Genomic DNA, 21324 nt, shown 5'->3' on the forward strand with positions numbered 1-21324 from the left:
CATTTTAGTGTTTTTTTTAAAGAGAGGAAGAAAACATGTTTAAGAGTTTTTCTCAGCATAACCATTAATGATCATTTTAAAATCAAATCTAATTGGTGCTTCCAAGAAAATTAATTGTGATATTAAAACCTTGAAATATGGAAAAATGTACGCTCACTATACTTTTCAAGAGTTTGGTTAATGTCTCTTTTTCACAGTCCTGAAATTCTCAAGAAGTTAGTGACCATATTAAATCTAAAACTGGCAAATGCCTTTTAATGAAGAAATCTTTCAAAATGGACAGTTTAAAAGACTTAAAAGTAACACTGTGTCAAGACGATTTTATGGCAAAGATAAATCTCAATGACTCCTTACTCAGTGTTCATATAAATCTGAACTCCCCAGAACGCCCATGGTTTTTAGGTAAGGAGTGCTCATCATAGGTGATGGTATCAGCCTGTCCATTACTTTGTGAACAGTCACTGCTTTCAAGAGCAGCTTTTCTGTCCATTCCACCTCCATGAGCATCTCTTCTGATTTAGGGGAATTGCTGCACTTAGCTTTGCTTTCTCCGTGTGTAGTTGAAAATGTGTACATTGTTCTTGGTAAATCTTAGAAGTGCACTAAGGAAAAGATGGGAAGTCGAGTATTAGAATTGGTGTCAGGAGGATGTGGTTCTATTTTTGACTTTATCATAAAAATCACTGAACATCTAACTCGATCTAACATCATTTAATAGGCTGAAGATAAGTGGTCATTCAGAGATTATTTAATATTGTTCAAGGTGGTTCAGAGAAGAATCACTTTGAAAGTCAAATAATGGATGTCATTTGTTAGCCAAAGCGATTCAAGTTTGCTTTCATTAAAGTTGCATTAAAGTGGAAAACATAGTCTTTACTAAAAGAAATACTCTGTTTACAGTTAAGTGTCTTTCTATAATTATTTTATTATTTATTCATTACCTGAGAAATGGCTGGTATCTATAGAGGAATTTCCTTCAGTAACATATGGTACTGTCACTTACGATACAATAAAATCCAGCCCGCCCACCTCAGGATATAAAACATTCTCCTACTACCTTAGTTCTGTTTCATGATCAGTTTTATAGAGTATTCTCCCAGAGACCGCCCTGCCCCCGTTTTTGGAGGAGGGTACTTAAAGTGTCCAGAAAATTAAGTAGTTAATCTTTTTTTCATAAAGCTAGTGTTTCATATTCTTAGTCTGCTTCGCATTAAGCCATTTCAGACTTCTTGGAAGTGGTTAGCATCAATTTACAATGTATTTCTTGTTAGAAAAGTTTCTATTTCTAAATATATATAAAAAATCTATTAGTATGTAAAGCTATGTATCTATATATTTATATGTAAACATATATATATATATATTTTATTTCTCTCTTGATTCTCTATTCCTTGGAAAAAACATTTAAGTGACAGATTTTAAGTTTAGTTTATTGAAGTTCAAGTTTCTGTTTCAATGGCGTGCCTGATATGATGCATCTTTTTTTATAAGTAAGATCTTTGAAAATAATTATTAAACTAGAATAAATCTTTTTCATCATTTCCATAAAGATCATAGGACATAGTGATTCTGAAGTGGTTTGCTTTTATATTAGGCAAAAAAAAAATACAAAAACAGGACACTGGAAGCAGTTATGATCAATGAGTAACCGTGGGGAGAGGTCTGGCCATATCCTTCTATCTCTCCAGGTGGATGGAAGTAAGGAAAGACGTTTATTTTATGGCTCGGTAAACATTTCCTGAGCACTGTACATGCTACTGAATTTCCAGTGTCTTCGAATCTGGGAACAGAAAAATGACTACGAAACTGTGTTAGAGCTCTTAGTCTGGCAGAGTTCAAAGGCATAATTAACCATAATACAGCGTGATAAGTGTCTAAAAATTCCTTCTGAGTGCTAGTTGTAGTCAGAGGGGAAGGATCTGCTGAGGAGAGGGAGGTGTGACTCCAGGGAGCTCTTCACATGGGATGTGACATTTGAGCTGGGTTGGAAAGTGGGGTAGGAGTCCCCATCGCAGGGACGTCGGGCTCATCAGGAAGAGGAATGGCTCCACCCAAGATCAGCACATCATAGTTGAGTGAGGATTGTCTTCCAGTTACTGTGACCCTAGAGACAAACTAAAGTGACAAGACCTGCACAGAATGAGATTCGGAGAAGGTGGCAGGGATGAGCACGTTTGGATAAGGTGGTGGTGGTGTGTTTTGTGGAACCCTGGTCCTGGGAGGGCCCTGCAGACAGGTTCTGTGGACAAACTAGTTGAGAAACACCACCTAGATAAGTCCTGCCCTAAAGAAACGTAGGTAATTCTGGACTAAACCCAGTTAAATAATGCATCAGACAGCAGAACCCTCTGAGTCATCACTCAGGTTTTGTGAGCTAAAATTCCAAAGACCCCTGCTGTGGGAGAAGCTGGACAAGAGAGTGAGGACCCCAGTGGCCAGGTGGGGTGGGAGGAGGTCCAGAGAGAGATACTGTGGCCTGATGGTCACGGCCTTTGGAACCAGCCGGGGTTAGACTTGGACTTGAGAAAAGTTACAAGGGTGGCAATTTGGAAGTTGTCTTGAGTGAGGAAGGGATAAATCAAGAGACTTTGCAATAAAAGGAGAGTGATGAGGACCTGAGCAATGCAGAAGAAAAAAAATGGTTTTAAAGACTTTCAGAGGTAGAATCAATTCAATCAGATAACTGTGTTTATAGACAATGAAGAGTGAGTCAGAAACATCCTTGGCATATAATGTTTTAAACAAATGCAAGTACATCTTCAAGACGGGGAACTTGCCCTGACCCACCAGTAGGTGAAGGTCACAGCAGGGTGGTCAGGAGGCAGCCGCTAAGCTCTGCTGAGTGTGGGAGAAACAGGAACAAAGTAATAAGATCAGAAGTGTCCCAGACTCGGGGGAAGGTATAGCTCAAGTGGTAGAGTGTGTGCTTAGCATGCACGAGGTCCTGGGTTCAATCCCCAGTGCCTCCATCAGAGGAAAAAAAATTTAAATAAGTAAACCTAATTACCTCCCCACCCCTGCAAAAAAAAAAAAAGAAAAAAAAAAAAGGAAGTGAAAGTGTTCCAGACTTCATCTCCACTGCATCTTCTCTCCCCTTTGAAATGAAGGAGGGGCTAGAAATGGAGCTGAAAAATACCAGCAGATGTCTACCCTTGAAAGGTTGAGCTTTCTGAAGAAGAAATAAGCTTGTTGTTCCTCTGAAATAAAACCAAATATGACCTTGAGTTAGAGACAGATTAGAGACAGATGAGCCGCGTGTCTGGTTGGCGAGTGCAGCAGCCCTAGCTGTGCGGGCTCTGCTCATCGCGGCCAAGGTCGGGCAGGTGGCTGTGTTCCACTGCCAGGCAGTCATCTGGGCCTCACCAGCAGGCAGCGAAACAAAGGCAGATGACAGGGAGCATGAGCACTGGGGAGGGAGAGGGAAGTGTGGCTCGAAGTTGAAAAATGTTGCCTGTATTTCTATCTTATGTAGGTGTATATGTGTATCCGTATAAATACAGCGTTGCTCATCAGTGCTGTGTATCACATATGTTTGTCAGCTGGCTCTAATCAGTCATCAGCGAAACGGGAAAAATATGGCCTTATTTGCTCCCTGTGCGGCCCCACCCCCACCCCCCGTAAGGATGTCTTGGTTAGCCACTTGATTAGGATTCAAACAAAACAGTAATTTGCCTTAAGGGTGAAATAGTAGATGAAGTGTAATGAAGGTTTTCACCCAGCTCAGCAAACACAAATCTGACGAATGTTTTCTGGTAAAGATGACAAGCTGCATTGCTTTAAAAAAAAAAAATCTGATGTTCTTCTTGGTGGACTTTGGTCAGCTGATAAGTAGTTTAAAATTTAGAGAGAAAAAGACTATAGGTTGAAGACTATAGGTTAAGAAAATATAGGTGTTTGATATCACTCCTCTGCTTGATTTTCTTAGCCTCTTGGCTATAGATGTATTACATTAGAACAATAAATGGATTGTTACGCTTGACATTCTGTACTTCTGTCCGGAAATATTGGCATTAAAAACCAAACTCAGATTGCCACTTGAGCAATATTCTTAGATCATCATAGGAATTTTCACTTTAAATAGTAAGCTTGTGTTTTCAAATAGGCCTTTATTTGCTGCGACTGTTCAAATTGTTTGTCTTTCTCTAAAGCAGAATTAGGATGCTTGTAGCCATGCACCAGAACTGGCAGTTGAGTTGGTTTCCCCCTGAAGGAACTGTTCTTTAGGCATTGATGCTGCGTCCAGGAGGAAGCAGTGGTGTGCTCTGGTTCTTCCAGAACAGGACGTGGACACTGGAGGACGGGGTTCGGGCTGGTGACGCGCAGTGGCGAGCTGTGGGCGCACGCTGACCGTCACAGGCCGTGGGCTGCATCTCACTGACCACGCTTCTCTGGGTTCCCGGTTTCCTCCCACCTGGCTCTTTGCTCTTCCTACTTATCTTCTCTTGACTCCTTACATCCCTCCCAGCTCTGTGTAGGCTGTTTCCAGCCCTCACTCTGGCCAGTCCTGCCCCCAAGCCCCCCGCTGGGGAACCGGCCCCCCTCAAAGCTTGACTCCGAACGCACACTGTCCAGAAAGCACTGTTCCCTGACCACACCTTAACCCTGGCTTCTCCACAGAATTGTTTTTTTTTTTGAAAAAAGTTTTGATATCATATTTGCCATATGACTAACACACACAAAATATATAAATATAAACAAGCACATTATGAACTAACTGGCTAGACTCCCCCTACTCCTAAAAGCATATTAAAAAAAAAAACAGGTTAGGTAGGTGAGTTCAGAATTAACACACTGCAAAATCCACATCCAGTATCTCTTCATTCTTGAGAAAACATAAAAGAAAAATTTCCGTTTCAAAGACAAGCGCACCACTTCTGCTGGAACGTGATCTCTCAATCAAGTTCACAATGTCTAAGTCAGACATATCTGTCCACAGCCCAGGGACGTGGACTCTTCTATTAAAACTTAGTACTTTTAAAAAAGGTTACCTGACTTGATGCCTACACAAAAAATTTAAAATCTAAGGGAGACCAACTATTCCCAAGACCCTGACTTTCAGGGAGGACGGCTGGGGCAGTCATCACGGGCACTTGCGTTTCAGCCCTCACTGGAGAACCGTCCTCGTGCAGCCTTAGAGTCAGCAGTCATCCTTCTCAGCGCCCTGGCATTTTAGCATCTTCCTCAGACCTCAGTTCTCCTTTCTTTTCCTTTGATTTTCAGCTTTGTATTTCCCAATGGGAGTCATCCTACCCATCAGCAAATTGCACCAGCAGCATCCTCAACGTAGACAGACCTGCAGGATGTCTTAGTACAGTGTTTGCCAGGGATGTTAAGATCAGAACATTCAAGAAGGCGCAGAGATGGTCTCCAGTTGTGCCCTACAGACAAACAGTAGGGCAGGAGAATCACTTGTGAAAATTGTGACGTCTGCAGAGAGCGGGGCACCTGCGCCTTGAGGTGGCCCCCTCGTGTGTTCTGCATGAAGAACGTCTGTTAGTCATATTGCTTAGTGACTAGTAAGTGTTCTTGTGGTATTTTGCATATATTTTATATGATGATTCATATATATTGGCATTTTACTGAGTTTCACAATTAGTTTTATTTAGGAAACCAGTAGGGGCGGGGGTAAGAGGGGAGGGTGGTAGGTGACGCTTTACTCCCGAGCGCCTGGGAGCAGGCTCTGGTTCACGTACAACAGGTGTTGTTCAAGAACAGTTCATGGCCATTAAGTGGGAATTGCGTCTGTCTCAAGTCTGCCCACTTCTCATCAGCAGGCCTGTCAGCTCCTGGTCCAGGCCTCCCTCCTCGGTTCCCTGGGGTCTGGGGATGGGCTCACGCTTCCCACCCCACCCCTGGTCTGCTGCCAGCACCGCAGACAGAGTGTCCGGCTGAAGATGACAGTCGCTCCTGTCACAGAACGCGGCAGGGCCGCCCCGCCCACTCGGAAAGAAGCCGCGCTTCCACGAGACCCTTCTCTTTTCTTTTTGTCTTTTCCTGTATCTCTGTAGTGTCTATCATAAGGTAAAATTAAAGTATATATTTTTATTAGTTGTTGGATTTTTTAAAAAGTAATGTTTCACATTTTTTAACTTACTTTAAAATGTGTCTGTTTTTTAAGGAGAAAATCTCTCTCTTAAGGACAAGATCATTGAGTCACATATGAGCTTTCAATTTTTGATCCTTTCCGCAGTTCAATGGTCCTCTCTAGACAGACCCCCCCCCCCATTTTAAGAGGATGTGTGTCTTCATCTCTGAAGGGACCCCGTGTCCTCAGAGCAGTCCCGCTGCACCGCCTCCCCTGCTGGCTCGCTCCCTGTCTCCCTGGTCCTTTAGCTGCTGTCCGGGGCCTTCTCGCTTCTCCTTAGGCCCGTTTCTCTCTCTCGCTGAATAGCTTTTCCAGACAGTGAAAAACACCTTATTGCCTTTTTCCCCCATTACACCTTTACGTATGTGCTGTGTGACATGATCGGTAAACTTGCTTACGGATAGATGGGCAAATGATTTATTTATGGATTTGCAAGGAAGCTTCAACTAAAAATTCTTTCTAGAAAGATGAAGTTAAAAGTCAGAGGAAAAGTAAGCGATTTTCGGTAAGGAAGAGCCTCGTCTGTGGAGTGGAGTGGGGATTGTTGTGTGATGAACCTAAATTTAATTTTTTGATGGAATCTAAAATTTCAAGATATACCAGCTTTTCTCACATTCTGTGGCTTATATGTCAATTTCCCATAATTTAAAAAATATGTGTATGTCACCCAATTAGGTATTTTTATTAATACCTTTCCTATAAGTGTTTCTTTATAGCATGTTTCCCAAATATATATGTATATTAGGTTGTATGTATATAAAATACATATTTACTTTGCAAGGAAGATACTTAAATATATCATATATATAAACAAGAAATTTATATACATAGAATAAGATGTTAGATTTATTGTTTTGTTTTTACATAAAGGGAATTTATTATATATCACACAGTTGAGATATTTGCTTTTCTGTGAATTTATTTTCTCTTCAGGTAGTTCATGGCATCTTTTAAATTTAAGTTTATTATTTACAAAGCAAACAGACTCAGACAGAAAACAAACTATGGTCACTAAAGGGGAAAGTGGGGGGATAAAAAATTATGAGTTTGGGATTTAACAGATACACACTACTGTATATAAAACAGATAAACAACAAGGACCTACTGTGTAGTACAGGGAATATATTCAATACCTTGTAATATATTCGATATATATTCAATACCTTGTAATAACCTGTAATGAAAAAGAATATGAAGAATATACATATGTATATGTATAATTGAATCACTATGCTGTGCACCAAAAACTGATACAACATTGTAAGTCAAATATATTTCAATTAAAAAAATAGATTAACTACACAAATAAATTTATGTTTGAAGTCTTTGCATCTCCAGAATTGTCATTCACAGATTTCATATATTGGTATCATTGCTGTTTGCCAGTAAGTAATTGCAAGTTCATCTCAACACAGATTGAATTATCTGTGTGTAAAAACATTGGCGAATGTGAGCTCAGAATGCTAGAATTACTTGAAAAACTTTGTGACTTCCTTCATTTTAAACATCTATAGTCATTCATTTAAAATTGATTTATTTCTCATTTTTGCTCTAATAATTCAAGAAAAGTGGACGGGCCAAGTAGGCAGATAGGCGGGATCCTGGGTGCTGTGAATGGCTGGCAGCTACGTCGGTCTTTCATGTGTAGGATTAAAAAAAAAGTGACCTGAAATTTAGAAATACAATCTAGAAGACAATCAGAAAGTTCTTGTAAGCATAACCTTGCCATGTTACATGGCGCCGGTTCCGCACTGCTGCGCTGTGGCTTGCGTGTGCGTCTGTCAGATGGCGCGAGCTTGTATCCAGCAGTGAGGGTGGCGGGGGTTCATATACATTTCTTCTTGTCGTAGGAAGGTCGGTCTTTTGAAACGGGCTAGAAATGAACATTTCTCCAGAATTACATTTTCCTTCATTTGAGGCTCTCTCTTCATTCCAGCATTTTACTTCGTTTTATAAACAGGCCAAATACACATTTCATTTATTTGTCAGGGGAGGTGATGAAACCTTACAAATTTCAACTGGATTTGCACTCTGCTGATAAGAACAGGAGTCTGCAGCGCTCTGAAGAGATTACACGGAGTAGAAATGAAAAGCAAATTGTATTTACGAAAGATAGGATGGTGTTCCTAACAGGGCTTCAGAATAGACCATTCACTCTCATATTCTGCTGAGCTTAACTAGAAATAACTTGCAAAGAAAGGACAAATCTGATTGGAGGCAGAAGCGTCCCCTCTCCACAGATTCTCATCTGGAGGGTTTACTCTGAGTCGCCCTGATGGGCGCACAGCTGTATTTTATGCTCTATCTGTATAAACGAGTAACGTGGAAAATAAAAATCTAAATAGTATCCTTGATTGCTTCACACGCCAACCATTTAGATTACGAGATTTATATCTACAATTTTGGAAGAGACGTTGCAGTGTGATACCCTGACAGTAACTGTCAAAGTCATAATACTGGGATCTGTTCTCATCTTGTTGTCAAGGTCAGGTTATTGAAATTCACAGTTGGTAGGTCAGAAACATCTCTTACTATCTCTTGTCACCTGTGGTTTAATGCTGACTTAAACAGCTCCTGTATAATGTCAAAATTATCACAGTGTCCAGACTGCAGCGGCACCACACGCTCCATGATTTAATGTGTTTCCTGTCTGGAATGAAGATTATAAAGAGGCCAGCAACCAGGAGCTACGGTGGTTTTGAAGAACCTTAATTTCTAACTTTTCTTTCTCTTTTTTTCCCCTTCATTTTAGATTTTGGATTTAGTAAAAGGGACACATTACCAGGTAGCCTGTCAGAAGTACTTCGAGATGACACATAATGTAAGTACCTTTTTGAGCTTTGTCACCCAAATTCTTTGTCTTTCGTTATACTGTGTTTCACTTAGGGTTTTCAGCTGTAGCATTAGAAACTACTCCAGCTGCTTTGAGTAGAAAGGGATTTATTACACGGGATTCGGTAGCTTAGAAAATGGATAGAAGGGCCAGGGAATTAGGCGTGGAGGCTGCAGAACCAGGAATATTGTAACTGGGAGGCGCTTCGTCCTTACTTTCCTGCAGCTGCACCCAGCACCCCACTTCTAGGGGTGAGGCTGGGGGCAGCAGCCTCTTTCTGTAAAGGGCCAGATCCTGAAAGTCTTAGATCTGTGGTCCACATGGCCTCTGTCATAGCTGCTCCCCGCTGCAGTTGCCGCACCCAGCCAGCCCCAGACAGTACGAAAGGAGCGGGCATGCTTGTGACCCCATATCCCTTTATTTACAAAAGAAATTCTGCACCAGGCTGGACCCACAGGCCTTAGGTAGCCCATCCCCAGAGTAGGACCTGAACACTGGCTGCCGCTGTCCAGCAGAACCAACGGCTCTCGCCACCTTCCATGCAGAACATCTGGCGCTCTTACTTGTGCCTGCCACCTCCTGATCCCCTAATCTCTCTGTCAAGTCCCATGGTCGTGTTTACCTGCATGGCGGAACCTGGGTACCCTGGCGGACTCCTAGCGGCAGGGGGGTCAGGGAAATGAGTATGGTTGTTATCTTTTCAGCCTCCTTAGCACAAAAGGCCTGCCAGTAGGTTCTGAGAGCTGTAAGCATAGGTCACAAACTCAAAGGCCTGTGGGGGTCAGGCACATAACCCAAAAAAGTAAAGCTGGCTGACATGAACACCGGACAAAACTCATGCTATTAGAGGCATTCACACTGACAAGTTTTAGGACCCTGGGCAGGGCATCAGGACACATCTGCAGGGGGCTTTAGCCCACAGACTCCCAGTTTGCAACAAGATCTGGACAGTGGCTTGCTTACCTAGGACAGATGTCCAGGAATGAACTCAGAGGTCCATGCACCTCTCGAAACATTTCTTTCTGTAAGTACACATGTGCCTTTTCTGGAGTCTGGTATTAGTCAGGCTTCAAAGGGATCCGTGACCCTCCCAAAAAAGGTGTTTCATTTATTGAACTCGTCGTCAGCTACCATGCTGTGCTAAGTTAGTCATTTTTATGTTTACTGGCTTTCATGAAATGATATTTCTTTTTTAAAAAAAATTTTTTTGTAATGGTATTTTTCAGGAGGAGGTAATTAGAGACGGTACTGGGGATTGCACCCCAGCGCTCAGGCATGCTAAGCATGCGCTCTACCACTGAGCTGTATACCCTCCCCACTTCTGTTGTGGTTATATAATTGTGGAATTTCATACTTGGTATTTCATAGAAAAAATATATCCTAGAACATCACTGATCGTAATTGGAGTAATTATGGTAACATGAGCCAGATCTACAGAACCCATAACGCGTTCCAGGCACAGGAGTCAGTGCTCCAGCCACGCTGGCCCTATGGGTCCGCACTGCAGCACTGTGGCTCAGACAGGCGGGCACGGCCCGCTCCTGCGCGTGCGGCGCGGAGCCTGGATCTGGACCGGGCCACCAGGGAGCTCGTCTGAAGCTCGTGAACTGAACCGTGACTGCCCCTCTGTAGGACCTGGGACTGTGTCGTGTCTGTAAAAACAAATGTGGACTCATAAGCACTTCCCTTCTAGACTCATGATCCAACCTTTATACTTCACTTAAAAACAAAACAAAACAAAAACCAGGCTTAGCATTCTGCCTGACTTGCCCCGGGCCCCCCAGCTGGCTAGTGGGAGATGGAGCCGGACCCTTGTCTGCTGGGGCCGTGGGTCTAGTCCTCTTCCTGTTAAACCCAACTATTGAAAACAGCCTTCTTACTGAGAAGCATAAAAATGGTATTTTTTTTACAAAATGTAAAGGACTAACCCTCAGTAAAGCAGCAAACAACAGATTCTCATCAGTTTTATCCGAATAGGTGTCTGCCCAGATGACTCACGTCTGTTTGGTATTTTCAGCGCCAGCTTTGCACGCCTTTTTCCCTTGTCGGCTGTGTTCCTACATTTGCTTGCTCAGCTTGAAAGTTTTAATTTAATACATGTTTTTAATTGTCTGCTGACCCTTTTAATTAAGAGGCCTCAACTTTCACAAATTGAGGCTTAGTATTCAACCTTTCTTTTAAAATTAAAAAATTTAAAAAATTTTTAAATACTCCCTTTTAAAATAAGATATGAAAATTAGATTTAAATACTGAGTTTGTGACATAATCACTAGCACGTAAGAAGTGTTCTTTCTCAAATTTGTTTTGTGGCATCTCTCCCATTGTTCATTCCTACATGAATATTACTAGTATTGTCAATTTTTAAAACTTGCCTTAGATTTAAAGAAGATACTAAACAGACATGCGTCCAAATCATCCCACATACAGAAGTAGTCCACCTTAAACCACATATAAATCAATGGAATAAAAAGGCTGTTTGCATTCACTGGAAGGCACACTATAGATTTTTCATTGTGAATATCTCTCTTCGTGTATTATTTTTCTGATTTCATTTAAAAGCAGAATCTATTTTTATTGTCAGGTTGCTGCCATCCTGCTTGCCACCCCCGCCCCAAAAAAACCCCAAAAAACCCCTGTGTTTATTTTCTTGAGGCCTCTGTGATCAAACTCACTTTAATGAGAGCTTTGAAAATGAACCAGTTAGCTGGTAGCATTTACAGCAGCGCAATGATAGTTCCATGTGGCTTTTTCGGTAATGCCAGCTGCCTCCTTATAAGCTGTCATTGCAAAACCTCTTGATTAAACCCCAGACATCCCATAGGAAGAACAATATTGCTTCAGTCTCTCAAAATCCACATTCTGAGTGGCAGAAATAGGAGACCTATGCTTGTGTGAAGGTCGCTGTGTGCAAAACGTGTTGCTTCCGAGCAAATGCTTGGGAGAGATTCACTTAATAGGTGTCAAAAGCTGGCCTGCTTGAAATCTGTTCTCTTCAGTGTTTTTAGGGAGCAATGTTTTATATTGTCTTTTTTGTTGTTGTTGTTGTTGTTGTTTTGGCATACTCCATGTGTAAATGAAAACACTAGGCCTTGTGTGGATTAATCTCTGGATTTTAATTGAAAATAGCTGCCTCAGAAATAGACCTCTTTAGGCACTGTGTCATTCTGGTACTTACTTTCCAAATAGCTGAGTGTAATTTTCTTCCACTATAGGAATCTCTACAAAAATCTTGTTAAAATCTATCACACATTTTCCTACAGTCTTAAACAGGATATACCAACTACAGTTAAGCTTTTTTATAACCACTCAGGATCATTATGCATGTCAGTTAGAGCGCTGGGCTGGGAGCCACCAGCATGTCTCACTTGGACCAGGGCGGGAGCTGCCTGACTCACTTCCAGCATCTACAGCTCATTCCAGTTCCTTCTCCTCCACGCAGCTGCTGGGGGGGATCTTGAAAACAGAGAAATCTGGTCATCTCAGTCACCTGCTTTTTTTTTAAACACCTTTTTTGTGGTATGACTCCTGTACAGTGAACTACACATATTTCAGGTGTGCACTGGATGAATAGTGATAGATGTATACGCCCATGAAACCACCACCACAGTCAAGACAGCTCACATTTCCATCACTCCCCAAGAGGTGCAATTTTCGAATTCCCAATTTATCCCTTCCCACCCCCTTCCCCCTCTGGTAGCCGTAAGTTTGTTTTCTATGTGAGTCTGTTTCTGTTTTGTAGATAATTTCATCTGTGTTCTCCAGATGTTCTTGAGGTCTCCTTCTCCCAGTGCCACCCCGGGCTGGGGAGCCTGACATGGGGCCCAGAACTCTCGCTCTTGTGGGAGGGCCTCTGCGATGTAATTTTTCTTCAGCTTGTGGGTCGCCCACCAGCGGGTATGAGGCCCGATTATATCTCGAACATGCCCCTCCTGCCGTCCTGCTGTGGTTCCCTCTTTGTGTGTCCAGTTGAAGATCTTTCTTGTAGGTTCCAGTCTTATTTTTCTCGATGGTTGTTTAGCAGTCAGTTGTGGTTTTGTTGTGGGTGTGAGGAGATCTGAGCCCGTGGTCCTACTACTCCGCCATCCTGACCGGAAATCCCAAAAGACATTTTCTCTCAGTAACCTGCTTTTAAAAAAATCATAAAAGGCATTCCCATCACTCTTAAGATGAAATCCAAAATTTATAGTGTAGACTAGGAAGGCCTCCAACCCACCTCTCCCTTCTAGACTCCAGATCTACTGGTCTTGCTGTAGAGACCTGACTGTACTTTGGAACTTCCAAGGGAATGTGACCAAATACAGATGCATCACAGAATTCCCTTCTTCCAGTAGTTAACAAAATGTACAAAACATTAGAGAAAAAAAATCATCAACTGCAAAGGAACACATCACCAATAGCAATTAATGAAGGAAAAAAAGCAAGGAAAGAAACAGAAGATTCACTGCAGACAGAATTGTGAAAATTCTCATTTAATACCTCCAAATCCAGAATGAAGCAAACTGTGTTCCCTTTTTTTTTTTTTTTTTTTTTAATGAGTAAAGGAAACAGCTGCCTGACTCTTAAGCAGAAATAAGTGAAATGGGGTATTTGGATGTGGACAAATCTCTTTCTCTATTCTTTTTACTAATTTGATTTTAGAGTAAATCTATTTTCATTCTATTTGGTTTATGCTTCTCCCCTTCCTCCCTAAAAGTCCCCAGTTTTACTTTCCTGGGCAAGATGAAAGGAAACTGAATGACAACAATAGACCCTTCCTGCCAAAAATAAAAGTGAAAGAAAGAAAACATTGAAAAGACAAAGGCCCCACCTAGAAGAAACACAATCCAGGAAACAAGGAAACGTCATAATTTCATCACACTACCAGGCCTCTTAACAGATGTTCAGTAAAATGAGCTTATTTAACAAAAGGAGTCAAGAAAGGGCGATTGTAGGCCTGAGAGAGAAAGTTGGGAACACACGGAACCATGGCACAGGCCCTCAGTTCAAGACTGTCAGCGCTGTTTTAGTTGGTGAATAAAAATATTAATTAAAACAGGAATTTATAAAAAAAAAATGTATTCTTTAAACATTCCATTTTAAAGTTAAAGCATTGAAATGTCATTTATTTGCTAATCTTTTGATCTAAAGGCAAGGCCTTTTGTTTGAATGTAGTTTTTGGATTTGAATTTGATTTCATCTTTTTTCACAAACCATACACATAATACACCATCCCTAATTTCCAGTTTGGGTTTCTTTCAAGTGGAAAAGGAACTTAATGATAGTACAAAGCAATATGATTTTTCTCCCTATCTTTTTGGAATTCAAGGTTTTTTTTGTTTTTTAAGTAACTTGCCTTTTTTGAATCTTTCTAAAGCATTTAATTTAGATTTCATGGAACCAACAACTCTTTCTTTTTGGTTTTCCTCATAGTAACCCTATGACAGCCAACATTATTATTTCCATTTCATCAGTGAGGAAACTGAGGCTTATTATAAAGATGACTGTATTTTATTTGATCCACACTGAAGTCTAATCATTCAGTTTAATCCAGAGAGTTATATTCTGTGAGAACAGATATACTGAAAATTTTAACAACTTGAAGCAAGGTATAGAAAATACCCAATGTGTAATTAATATTCACACAAGGTGCTAGATTCTCTTTGCATGAAATGACACCACTAATTTCTCATAATAATCATAGCCAAGTTAAGCTCTAGAAGTAATATTCTTAATGATTATAAGTTTACTTGACTGGGCGTAAAATCTCTTAAAATCATATATATGTATAACTGAATCACTGTGCTGTACACTTGAAACACAACATTGTAAATCAACCATACTTCAATTCAGAAAATAAACATTTCAGAGTAACTAAGTGGTCTAGTCAAAAGGCCCGAATTCTAATTCAGACAAAACTGGTTACTAGTTCTGTGACTCTGCATAAACTGTGTAATGTCTTTGGGCCCCATTTTCCTAGTCTGAACATGGAGGAGATTCAATTTAGAGGAGTCCCTAGGTCTTTCCTATCTCTAATATTCTCTGTTTATTAAAAAAAAAAAAGTAAAATAAAGCCCTCTGATTGAAATGTGCTAGACAATAAATTTACTTTTCATGGAACCCTTTGTAAAATGCGAACTTCATATTGGATCTCCCAGTTCTTAATGAATTAGGTAAAAAACCCAATATAATAATAGATGAAAAATATATAATATAATAATATATGAATGTAATAAAGAAGTTCACAAATGACTCCAGTATTAATAAAAATTATATCAAACATTTAGGAAACATTTTGAAATTAAGCAGCAAAGTAGTAGGTAAAAATTTATTCTTAACTTAAAATAAATCAGCCTTACGCAATCACTTTGCTGTACACTGAATTATTATAAAATTACTGGCCCAACACGTATCAAAAACTGACCAAGAGAATCAGAAACTCCAGAGCATCTAGAGTCGGTGTTACCAGAAAGGACCTTGTTTCTGTTTTTTGGCCCACCTGTGAGGAAGGTTCGTTCTGCACCATGATAGCAGCTTCTAACCCCCTGCTCACCCATTTTACTCCACCTTAAGATTATCCATAGCTTTCATCCCCTCACCTCCCTCTTAAGAAATTTTAATGATTCCCTGATGCCAGCGAAATTAGGCCCAGGCTACGTAGCCGGCTTTTCAAGGCTCTCCCAGGTCTGGTCCCAGCCTGTCTTTCCCACCTCACTTCGGTGCCCATCAGGCCACGCCATCCGCACTGCTTCCCGGCCAGCCCTCTTTGCCTCCGCCTCCTTCTCTAACGTGGGGAGTGATAAGCCTTCTCCCGGGACCCTTGCCACTTCACTCTTTTTGTTTTTAGCTTTTGAATTCTTTCTTTTTTGACTTTTTTTTTTTTTTTTTTTTTTACAATTTCACATTTTTTATTTAGGGGGTGGTAATTAGGTTTTTATTTACTTATTTTAGTGGAGGTACTGGGGACCTTGTGCATGCTAAGCACACGCTCTACCACTGAGCTGTACCCTCCCCCTTTCACTCTTGATGGAGGTTTTTAAGTACATGACTTACTAGGCTAGAGGTTTCTTTAGAGTTAGTCTCAGTCCAGTGCATTTGTATGCTGGAAAATTACTGCCTTGTAACATGGCCTCGTACATAGCGAGTCTTCAATTAATATGTGAAAAGTACAGGACTGGTACACACTGGTTAGTTCTGGCCTCAACTCACCAAATATTTATTAGATACCTACTCTGTACAAGTCGCTTCAGGACAGAGAGCGAGACATAAAAGCAGATGACCAAAACAAGTGTAATGGTGTCTCAGTTTATTAAAAATATGAAGTGAAAATGCTCCCTAACCAAAAACCCACAGTAACTAACTGAAGCGAAATGGTAATGGTCTGGTGGCCGACTCCAGCTGCAGAGTCAGCGAGGACAGGGGTTTGAGTCTGGCTGAGCAGAAGCGAGTCACGCAGGAGGCGCACAGTATCAAACTCCCTTGTAAGCGTTACCTTGCTCCTGGGTCGCGCCCCAGTAGAAAACATAACTAATGAACTCATCTACACAACAGAAACAGACTCCCAGACATAGTCAACAATCTTATGGTTACGGGGGGAAAGGGAGTGGGAACGGATAAGTTTGGGAGTTTGAAATTTGCAAATGTTAACCACTATATATAAAATTAGATAAAAACAAATTTCTTCTGTATAGCACAGAGAACTATATTCAATATCTTGTAATAACCTTTCATGAAAACGAATATATGTATGTGTGTGCATGACTGGGACGTTGTGCTGTACATCAGAAACTGGCACATTGTAACTGACTGTACTTTAGTTAAAAAAAAAAGAGTAGTGGGTTCCGTGTTTTTAGGAATGAATACAAGGTGAAGTTGCTGCCCTTGGTACAAGCACGCAGCAGCAGAGAGTCCTGGTCGGACTCCGCCAACTCTCGTCCCAGCTCCAGCCCTGCTGGTGTGTGGTGGTGGGCAAGTCGCTGAACCTCTCTCATTCTCAGATGCCTCAGCTGAAAAGCTGGGGAGATAACTGCTAACCTGCCTCCAGAAGGCCCTCCTGGGAGTTAACTGAGTGTGTGTGTGTGTTTGTGCCACTTGGAATAACACAAGCCTGGCACACAGCAGGCACTAAATAAGTGCTTGCTCCTATTAAGGAATATATTTTTCTTCACCATTAGTACATCTTTTGAACCGAAATGTAGAAAAAGGAGTGCTTGCTGAATCTTCAAATACAAAAAGTATTAGTACTTTAAAGGCTCATTGAGTATTAAAGGCAGAGTAATGCATAATTTGAAATGATAGTCAGATTTTAATTTAAAGTTTAGTGACAGTATTTGAAAAAAGAAATAGCATAAAACCCGGACCCTGGTCATGTTTGCGTTAAGCCACAATGAAAATTACAAAAAGAAAAAGACTGTCGATAAAAAGTAAAACCAGAAAAGCCCAAGATTGGAATGAAGAAATCTCATTAAATGAGGCTGCTTTTTCAGAGTTTGCATTAAACTCCATGGGATTAAATATGGCAGACTTACAAACAGGCTGTAAAATACGTGTGGTATCGGGAAGCAGTGTCAGAGCGGCGTCTGTGTTTATATCCATTCCCTGTGATTCCGGAATGTTTAAAGATCCAACCCCTCTCCCCCTTTTTCCTTCTTCTTTTTTTTTTTTTTTTCTTTAAACAAATGGTTATTGACTGACTGCACGCCAGGCAGTTTGCTTGGAGCTGCCTTCGAGCCGTCTGAGCCGTTGGGGGGGCGTCGGATGGGGAAGTGGTTCCTGGCCCTATATAGTATTAACTCGATGCGCATTTGCTCCCCTGGGCAGGTGGACGATTGTGGCTTTTCCTTGAGTCATCCAAATCAGTTCTTTTTTGAGAGCCAACGGATTCTCAGTGGTGGTAAAGACCTCAAGAAAGAATCCAGCCAGCCAGACACTCCCCAGCCCAAGCTGGGTGTCCAGAAAACCAAGGACGCGTCGTCTGCTCTGGCCTCACTGAACTCCTCTCTGGAGGTGGACGTAGAGGAGCTCGAGGAACTACTTCAGTGAACGATGCTCGGGCCGTGGGCTTTTATTTCCTGCTTTTGCGATTTTGCCTTTTTCTGTCTGCCTTCTCCCTCCCCCCGACCCCACCTTAATCCCCCCCGAGTGTGCCCCACTTCTCAGGATAGCAGGCCTGCAGGGAAAAACAAGGACCTCCTCCCTGTTTTGCTTTGGCAAAAGAGAAGAATTTGTTTTGAAATTCAGCACTTGATGGTGTCAATTCAGTCCTGTTTTAGGAGCTAACAGCTTTCTATGGTGACAGGTGGTTACAGTCCCCTAGAAACAGTGCCCCTGGGCACAGCTTTTAACCCTCATCACTGGCATTTTGACCCAGTCCTTCTCTGGACTATCTCTGTTAATAAAATAATGAAATGTTTAATGAGTGTGTCTGTGTAAATGGCAGGAGTCACGTCGTAACACGCTAGGCGTCACCTCAGGGTTTAAAGTGATATTTTGGAATATCCAACATGCTTGCCAAATCACCAGTGAAGATTTTGAACTGTGTTTTTCTTTTTTCCTTTTTCTCTCCAGTTGGTTGTGTGTGGCTATCCCACATCGGCCGGGAGAACTTTTGTCCCTTTGACTGGTAGCAGCTCTCCTGAAATGAGTCGTGACTTGGGAATCAGAGAAACTGAGGGTGGACAGTCAGTTATACGACGTGCAGTGATGGCCTCGCCCGCTGTCATCTGCGTTCGCTCTGGGGAGGACACTCACCAGAGCGAGAAGGTTCCGAGGATAATCTGACGTGTTTTTTCATCCCCTCCCTCCGGCGTCCCTGCCTTCTTGCTTCTGGGGTTGCTGTGAATTGCCAAGTTGGTTTGGTAAATTTGTTAACTTCATTTTTAAATATTTTTAAATTTTTTATTTATTTTTATTTTATTTTTTAAATTAAAAAAATTTTTTTCCATTGACTTCAGTAACATGTTCTGATGTTTATGGTCAGGCCTCTTTTCAGTGCTGGCAGTGGGGGTTGGTGAACGCTGTGGATGATTTCAGATGCACTCGGTGAGCGCCTCCCTCTGACACACACGTGTGCGCTGTGGGACTTGGGGAGGCCCTGGTCTGACATATTTCTTCCCCGTGGTCTTTGCTTGAGGGTTCGGGCTCTTAGCAGGGAGACGCAGGTTGAAACATACCCCTGCCTCACCAATGACCTTGGTTTACGTAAAAACATGTTTCTATTTCAGTCCTCTTTTCCTGGGCCAGAGGGCACTTCCCCTGTACCCTCCTGAATCACACCAGATACCGCCTACACTGAAAAGAGGGCACGGCATTCAGAAAGCTGGACTTTAGAAGCAGCGCCTTCCACGTCCTGTGGGTGCAGCCCTGTGGGAGGGGTTTCAGCAGGATCGGATCATCAGAACCTGAAAATCTCAGCCGCTCGAATTTCTCTTTGAGGCTGCTGAGCAAAGATTTCTTGGAATATTTAGTAACGTACAATTAAATGAGAGACTCTGAACCGTTACTTGTCTTGAGAATTATTATTACCTCGTTGAGAAAAACAGCTTTATTCCACCACTCGTGACCTCCAGCCGTCTGTCCCTTCTGACACCATCCACTATTCCTTTTGTCATTCAGTTCCCAGCAGGAGTTGGCTGGCTGCCGACAGCTTCATCCATGAACTGCTACCCGCCCCCCTTTTTTAATGTTAAGAACAAGTGTTAGTGTGGCCCTTTTAACCACAGGATGAAGTAAGCGACAGAAAGCCAGGCACAGACGAGTCAGTCTCTGCTGTATTAAAAGAAGGCAAACTGACTGCAGTGGTTCAGTGAGAAATCTTAGGACAAGATACTTCATGTCCTGCATCATTTGCATGACTTTTAATTTTGTTTTTTAATTTTTAAAAATTAAAATTTTTTTTTTTAATTTTTGAAGGGAAGGTAATTAGGTTCATTTATTTATTTTATTTGTTTTTGGGAGGAAGGCAAATTAGGCTTATTTATTTATCAATTTCATTTATTTTTTAATGGAGGTCCTGGGGATTGAACCCAGGACCTTGTGTATGCTAAGCACGTCCCCTACCACTGAGCTGTATACATACCCTCCGCCTTGCACAACTAGCTTTTCCCACCGCCTCCTGTTCCCCCTGAGGCTGGTGCCCACCAACAGACAGACCAGAGCCATCCACAGCACAGCTCATGTGTCTCAGTTGACTATCTTATCCTGGCGGCCTCAAGAATTTGAATGTTTTATGGGAGTCTAGTCAAACTCCAAAATCACACTTGTTTACATATTAGCTGTATTACCAGTTCAGTTTCTTTGCCATAAGGCTCGCTCCCCTGTTGCGCATTATCCAGAGGAATATAAATATTTTGTGAAGTGTGTACATTAGAAGATGGGGGTAGAGGTTTATAGAAGATCGACATGAATGCCTTTCTGGTGCCTTTTCGGAGTTGGAAAAAGCAATTTATTTTTCACGCTTCACAGGTCTTGACAATTTTGATTTGTTTTCTCTGAAAGACCTGTTGGAACTGGATGATGTAGGAAAAACCCCGAAAGAAAAAAAAATCATCAAAAGCCAACAGCCTCTTTTCAAAAGAAGATGAGCCTTTCAGATCTTTTAGCTTCTGGTCTTTTATTACCTCTTCAAGGAGGAGAAGCTGTATGATGATCAGACAGGAGAAGAGACAGCAGAAGCCAGAGACCAGGCTGGAAATTTGCCGCTGGAGGAAGTACCAGCCTTGTTCGTGGAGGTTCTGCGCCATTTCTTTCATCCTGTTTCTCCGTAATGTTGCTCACTCCGCCCAGACAGTATGAAACTCTTAATTGCAATGTGCACAGAAGAGAAGATTTTAAGTAAACTTTTTTAGGACTGCTTATAAAATTATAGTCATGACAGTGAGTCGTTCTAGACTTTGAATGAGAAGGAGCAAAATCAAGCCACGTGAATTGCTTTATTGTGAATTAAAGATCTTTACTTCCCATGGAATTTTAAGCTGAGGAATTTATTCTCTCACTCAAAGCATCCGGACCGTTTTGCTTGTTACCCTTTGCTGCCTCGCTGATGCTCAGGGTCTTTGCAAACCAACTCCTGTAATTCTCTGCGAAGAAGAAAACTTCTGGGATTTTAGCTGGAAAGGCGAAATGAGACAACTCTGAAATTCTGGTTCGCAGAGAGCCTGTTTGCAAATTTAATCAAGGTCTTCCAAGAGGTGTCAGCTTGACATGAAATTTAAGTGCCTATTAAAGTGTGAGTTGACAGCAGCTCCGCACAGGATGCTCAGCCTGAGGACATCTTTACGGCTGGAAGGGAAAGAAAGTTAAGAAGCCTCAAACCACTGTGTTAATTAGATCCATTTGTTACCTTCTTTTCTAACCCTGGCAAAGGAGAGGGAGAGAAGGTTGGCAGGGAGGTGGGGGGCTGAAGTCGGGAAGGGGTCCGGTGCCCCCTGTA

The 21324-nt window shown here is 41.7% G+C and overlaps 1 protein-coding gene across 1 annotated transcript in view; it reads left to right on the forward strand.

Moving 5' to 3' along the window:
- The window catches only part of PRIM2 (DNA primase subunit 2), a 213767-nt gene extending 195458 nt beyond the window's left edge, over window positions 1-18309 (forward strand). The window contains exons 13-14 of the mRNA XM_010987784.3: window positions 8838-8906; window positions 17715-18309. Of these exons, the coding sequence (XP_010986086.2) occupies window positions 8838-8906; window positions 17715-17936 (291 nt within the window). The 3' untranslated portion in view covers window positions 17937-18309. The remainder of the gene's footprint in view (window positions 1-8837; window positions 8907-17714) is intronic.
- The last annotated feature ends 3015 nt before the right edge of the window (window positions 18310-21324 follow it).

Source organism: Camelus dromedarius, chromosome 19 (genome assembly GCF_036321535.1).
Source record: "Camelus dromedarius isolate mCamDro1 chromosome 19, mCamDro1.pat, whole genome shotgun sequence".
NCBI lineage: Eukaryota > Metazoa > Chordata > Mammalia > Artiodactyla > Camelidae > Camelus > Camelus dromedarius.